Source organism: Dama dama, chromosome 13 (assembly GCF_033118175.1).
Source record: "Dama dama isolate Ldn47 chromosome 13, ASM3311817v1, whole genome shotgun sequence".
Classification (NCBI taxonomy): domain Eukaryota; kingdom Metazoa; phylum Chordata; class Mammalia; order Artiodactyla; family Cervidae; genus Dama; species Dama dama.
The window spans coordinates 14,544,896-14,550,895 of NC_083693.1; the positions used below are offsets into that span (position 1 = coordinate 14,544,896).

A 6,000-nucleotide genomic window follows, 5' to 3' on the forward strand; every position below is an offset into this window, starting at 1 on the left:
CTTCGCGCTCATTTTCAAAACTTTGGAAGATATAAGCAGGCAAAATGGAAACAATTTGTAATTATAACAAATATTTAAAGTCTCTGCCAAAATCGTTAGGAAACCTTCCATCATATAGCTTACAGTGGTGACTGTACTTTTCCCTGACCTCAGAGCATTGGGTTTTGCCGAGTTCTTTGCTGTGATGAGGATGTTGCTTGACCTTTGAGTGACTCTTCTCACGAGGTGGAGTCCTCAGGAGGAGGAAGTGGGGTCAGGTGTCTCGCCTAGCTAATTTGATGTTGTAAAGGCTGACTTTGTTAAACTGTAAGAATAACCTCAAGTTATTGGGACATATAGGGGTTAGGGTCAGAGGAAGGAAATAATTGAAGGTATTTGTTTCTTATCTTTAGCATCTGCAAAGGGTTTTCCCCAGTGTTTCTTCGTGGTTTTGAATCCTCAGAGGACACTCACTTGTCACCTTGGAGCCATGTACTTCTTCCCCAGAAATTAGCCCAACTAGAAAATGAATGGTGAAAATACTTTCAATAGGAATTTCATTAAAGTTCTTTTGTTGTGACCTGTCTAAAGAGTGAAATTAAAAGAAAGTTAAATTCTTATGGTCCTTGTGATCATCATCCAAACTTTGTCACTTTTCTTGTTTATCATTCTGTGGCCTGTCTGTCCGGGGCTGGAGGAGTTCAAGCATCAGTTACTGCAAGCTGTCTCAGCAAATCAGGTCATTTACTAAGTTGGGTGTTTTAAGTAATTAAGTGCTGTTTGTGCTAAGAGAAACAGCGAGTGGGCACTTGCACACATGTGGGTGAGCACCCCGCGTGCCTGCTGCTCAAGTGAGAAGGGTGGTGCTCTCTCCAACATTAGAGACACGCTCTCTGCTTCCTTTTCTTTCCTTCTTTTTTTGCTTGACTACCTGTTCCACTTAACTGTAACATTTGGAAATTATTTCAGTGGATAATTCCATGTGCACACGCACTTTGTGTGTGATTGTAGATTACATGGAGAGCACAGTCGGAAATGATGAGTTCCAGGCTGGCTTGCTCTTCCAAGGACAGGACATAGGTGGTCCGCGTCCAGCAGACTCGCGGCTCCAGGGAATTGAGCCAGTGGGTGTGCGCAGAGCCCCTGCTCAACACCAGGAGCGTTACATGTGTGCCTTTTTTCCCCCTGCTTAAGCCATTCTTTGAAAGCATTTCTCTTTTTTTTTACTCTTATTGGCTTCATTTATTGGTAGCCTGTGGTAATTGTATAGAAAAAGAAAATGCGGTGTAAAAATATTAATCTGTATTTTTCTATTATAACTTCAGTGGCTCAAGAAAAAAAAAAAGTCAAAAATACGACTGTCCAGAGGCAAATAAACTCTTGATCCAAATCCATGTACCCTTGTCAAGAGTTAGTTTTTAGTAACATGTTCAGAAAAACAAAGTTGAGCCACAAATGAAACAAAGGCTAGGTTATCAGATACCAGCTGCAAACGTTATTTTTACTAAAACATTTCTTGCAAATTTTTAAATTATTGGTTCTAGAAGGCTTTGTAAAGGTCATCATTCTGTTGCTTGAATGTACTGGGTAATTAAGTATATTCCCTATCTAGCTTGAGGCAACAGACCTTGTTTTGGCTGAAGGACCTCACACTTTTGTTTCCCCAGCCAGTGTCCTAAGACAGAGGGAGAGTGGATGGGGTAACGATCCCCCTTGCCTTGCCTGCCCTTCAGCTCTGCACTGGCGCTTAAGACCTGGTGGCCAGCAAGCCGGCCCTCTCAGGCCTGCCTAGGAACACACAGATGATTAAGGGACTCTCAGAGTGTGGTCCTGGCAACCTCGCTGACCCTTGGTTTTACCACAGCATGCCTTGCCAAGTGGCAGGCCTCTTTCTGCGTGTGGCTGGGTGGTTTTCTTTCTGCTCAGCTCCCTGGAAGCAGCATTTGTCTGTGCTCGGCTCATTCTCCTGGAGTTCTCCTTTTCACCCCGCTGATAGCGGTGTATTCCTGTTTTGATGGCAGCTCCTTTGGGTGCCAGTCTTCAGGGAGGGGACCTTGGCTGTCTGGTCCCCTTCCCAGGTTTGGTGGGGGCTAAAGGTGGCGTTCTCTTCCGAGTAGGCTGAGTTGGTGCATTGTGAGCTCAAGATTGTACTTTCACTTTATGGAAAAACTTTTTATCATAGTTCCATTTGCCTACAGAATTGTATTGACCAACTTGGTTATTGATGAAGTATTGTTTCTATAAGCAGTGTACTATTCTTCTACTCTCACTGCTGTATTTCGAGCTTTCCCTAGAATCTTAGGTATGCTCTGACTCATTTAGAAAGATTTATAATACAGAGTATGCAGATATATAAGGACATACAAGAAGGGGGGGGACACTCAGCCACATATTACTAATAGAAATCTTGTTTATTTCCTCACAGATGCAGCAGCTTTTTTATGAGAACTATGAACAGAACAAGAAGGGGTACATTAGGGATCTCCATAACAGTAAAATTCACCGCGCCATCACACTGCACCCGAACAAAAACCCACCCTACCAGTACAGGCTTCACAGCTACATGCTCAGCCGCAAGATCGCTGAGCTTCGCCACCGCACCATCCAGCTGCACCGCGAGATTGTCCTGATGAGCAAATACAGCAACACCGAGGTCCATAAAGAAGACCTCCAGCTGGGAATCCCTCCTTCCTTCATGAGGTTCCAGCCCCGCCAACGAGAGGAGATCCTGGAGTGGGAATTTCTGACTGGGAAATACTTGTATTCAGCTGCTGACAGCCAGCCCCCGCGAAGAGGGATGGACTCCGCACAGCGCGAGGCCTTGGATGACATCGTCATGCAGGTCATGGAGATGATCAACGCCAACGCCAAGACCAGAGGGCGCATTATTGATTTTAAGGAGATACAGTACGGCTATCGCCGAGTGAACCCCATGTATGGGGCCGAGTACATTCTGGACTTGCTGCTTCTGTACAAAAAGCACAAAGGGAAGAAGATGACGGTCCCTGTGCGGAGGCACGCGTATTTACAGCAGACCTTCAGCAAGATCCAGTTTGTGGAGCACGAGGAGCTGGACGCAAAGGAATTGGCCAACAAAATCAATCAAGAATCCGGATCCTTGTCCTTTCTCTCCAATTCCCTGAAGAAGCTTGTTCCCTTTCAGCTTCCTGGGTCCAAGAATGAGCACAAAGAACCCAAAGAGAAAAAGATCAATATACTGATTCCTTTGTCTGGACGGTTTGACATGTTTGTGAGATTTATGGGGAACTTTGAGAAGACGTGCCTCATTCCGAATCAGAACGTCAAGCTCGTTGTTCTGCTCTTCAATTCTGACTCCAACCCCGACAAGGCCAAGCAAGTTGAACTCATGAGAGACTACCGCATTAAGTACCCCAAAGCTGACATGCAGATTTTGCCCGTGTCTGGAGAATTTTCAAGAGCTCTGGCCCTAGAAGTGGGATCGTCCCAGTTCAATAATGAATCTTTGCTCTTCTTTTGTGATGTTGACCTTGTATTTACTGCAGAATTTCTTCAGCGATGTCGAGCAAATACAGTTCTGGGCCAACAAATATATTTTCCAATCATCTTTAGCCAGTACGATCCAAAGATTGTTTATAGTGGGAAGGTTCCCAGTGACAACCATTTTGCCTTTACTCAAAAAACTGGATTCTGGAGAAACTATGGGTTTGGCATCACTTGTATTTATAAGGGCGATCTCGTCCGAGTAGGCGGCTTTGATGTTTCTATCCAAGGCTGGGGGCTTGAGGATGTTGACCTTTTCAACAAGGTTGTCCAGGCAGGTTTGAAGACATTTAGGAGCCAAGAAGTAGGAGTAGTCCATGTCCACCATCCTGTCTTTTGTGATCCCAACCTTGATCCAAAACAGTACAAAATGTGCTTGGGGTCCAAAGCATCAACATATGGGTCCACACAGCAGTTGGCTGAAATGTGGCTAGAGAAAAATGACCCAAATTATAGTAAAAGCAGCAATAATAATGGCTCAGTGAGGACAGCCTAATGTCCAGCTTTGCTGGAAAGGACATTTTTAATTAATCTAATTTATTTTTCAAAAATTTTTTTGTACGATCAGTTTTTGAAGTCCATACAAGGGGATATATTTTACACATGGTTTTCTTACAAAGGACTCCTTGAAGATTGAGCTTTTTGAACAAAAATGTGATCATGTTTGCCTTTTGAACACATTTTCTTGCTAAACATTATGTAGCAGACGTGCTTAATTATGACTTGAAATGTACCTGAGGAGCAAAACTTTTTTTTAATATTTCTTTTTCAGACCTCTTTGCTATAGTCCTATGGCAGAAAACATGAACGTTACTGCAAAGTATTATTGTAACAAAACACTGTAACTCTGATAAATGTTTTGTTTTGACTGTTAACTTTGCACAGATTCTACCTTTTGTCTTTTTTACAACAGTTTTTTTAAGCCATTTCATGTTCCGGTTGTCAAATAAGGAAATGTGATAGTAACTGTGTCATCATCCTCAAGAGCTTTTCAAACGTGGTTGTTTCCCCAAAACTTGTCTCATTTTTCAAAACAAGGGAAGCAGGAAAACATAATAAGATAGATGGCTGTTCTTATTGCAATTAGTGTGGCCTGATGGACCTGGCATTAGATTTCAAGAAGGATCTGGCACTTTTTCTTCTCCAGACCCTTCTTTTTAAAAGATAAAATATAAATATTTAGAATGGCAAAGAATTATTACCATAAATCTAATGTATGCAAGGTTAAACAAAATAAACAAAACTTAACCCTAATGAAAGCATTGGGGGGAAATGTATCTGATTTTGTTCACTTCATCCTATCTGTGTTATGTTGACGGAGATGGGTGTCTCATTTTTAATTACTGTTTTGTTCTATCCTTTGTATCTGAAATACCTTTAATTTATTTAATATCCATTGTTTAGAGCTCTACCATTTCCCAAGTACCCGTTAGTTATTAGTATTTATGTGTATAAGGAGTGTTTAGTATATTTTATTTGCAGTAAACTGATCTCCAAAGATTTCTTTTTAAAAACTCTTCCCTGTCCTCAATTTTTACATTCCTTACTGTTGTACTAAATATTGAGTGTTCTTTGATAATCCTGGTGCTCATGTGTTTTGGGGACAAAAGTGAAATGAATCTGTCATTACACCAGAAAGTTTGTTTTAGACTCACAGAACAAATGTGCCTTAATAAATTTTTTTTTCATTTAGATTTCAAACAGTAATAGTTTTGTCATTTTAATATACATCATTGGAGATCTGCTTATTTGTAAATAGCCTATTGCTCATTTGGAAAAATAAACCAGTGGACAATATTTTTCTATTGTACTTTTCAAAACCATTTTGTCTCATTACTCCTGTTTTAGCTGAAGAATGTTATTACATTTGGATAGTAAAAATCTTAAACACTGACTCATAAGGTTTTTCAAGTTATTTGAGGGAAATATTTATGTGCACTGCAGTTGGGAATGAAATGAAACTTTCAAGTGCCTCTTTCCTCTCTTTTTTTGCTAGAATGAATGCATCATCTTATGTTGTTCTTAAAGAACTTGCTGAATCTGTGTTTTATAGAACAAAGGTCTTCAAACCAGATCCAAGCCCCCTCTGGCTTCTTGATATAAGTGTATCTTTCAGGGCCCCTTAGTGAACCTGCTAGGCCCCTTAGAATCTGCATTTTAACAAGTGCCCACTTGCTGGTACTGTGTGCATAAATGTGCTCAGGATTTTAGGGTGGATCTAGCTACAGAATAAATTGCCCACAGTTCCCATATAATCTAAGAATCAAACAAAGTAAGCTCTTTGACGCCAAAGCAGCAAGCTTTGTGGATGTGAATTACACTCCCAGGACAGGTATTTACCATGTAATGACAGTGAAGATCCAGGATAATGACATCGTGCTCACAGTAGGAATTGCTGTCCTTCAGCCTAATTGCCATTTACTTTGTGGGAGTAGTTAGTTTTTCCTTGGAAAAAAGCACAGACATTTTTATTCTTCAGTAAGGAAGAGCATAGTATAC

The 6,000-nt window shown here is 41.1% G+C and overlaps 1 protein-coding gene across 2 annotated transcripts in view; it reads left to right on the plus strand.

Moving 5' to 3' along the window:
- The window catches only part of CHSY1 (chondroitin sulfate synthase 1), an 86,510-nt gene extending 81,308 nt beyond the window's left edge, over positions 1–5,202 (plus strand). For both annotated transcript variants that reach the window (XM_061158556.1, XM_061158557.1), the window contains exon 3: positions 2,405–5,202. In XM_061158556.1, coding sequence (XP_061014539.1) covers positions 2,405–3,997 — 1,593 coding nt within the window. In that variant the 3' untranslated portion in view covers positions 3,998–5,202. The remainder of the gene's footprint in view (positions 1–2,404) is intronic.
- The last annotated feature ends 798 nt before the right edge of the window (positions 5,203–6,000 follow it).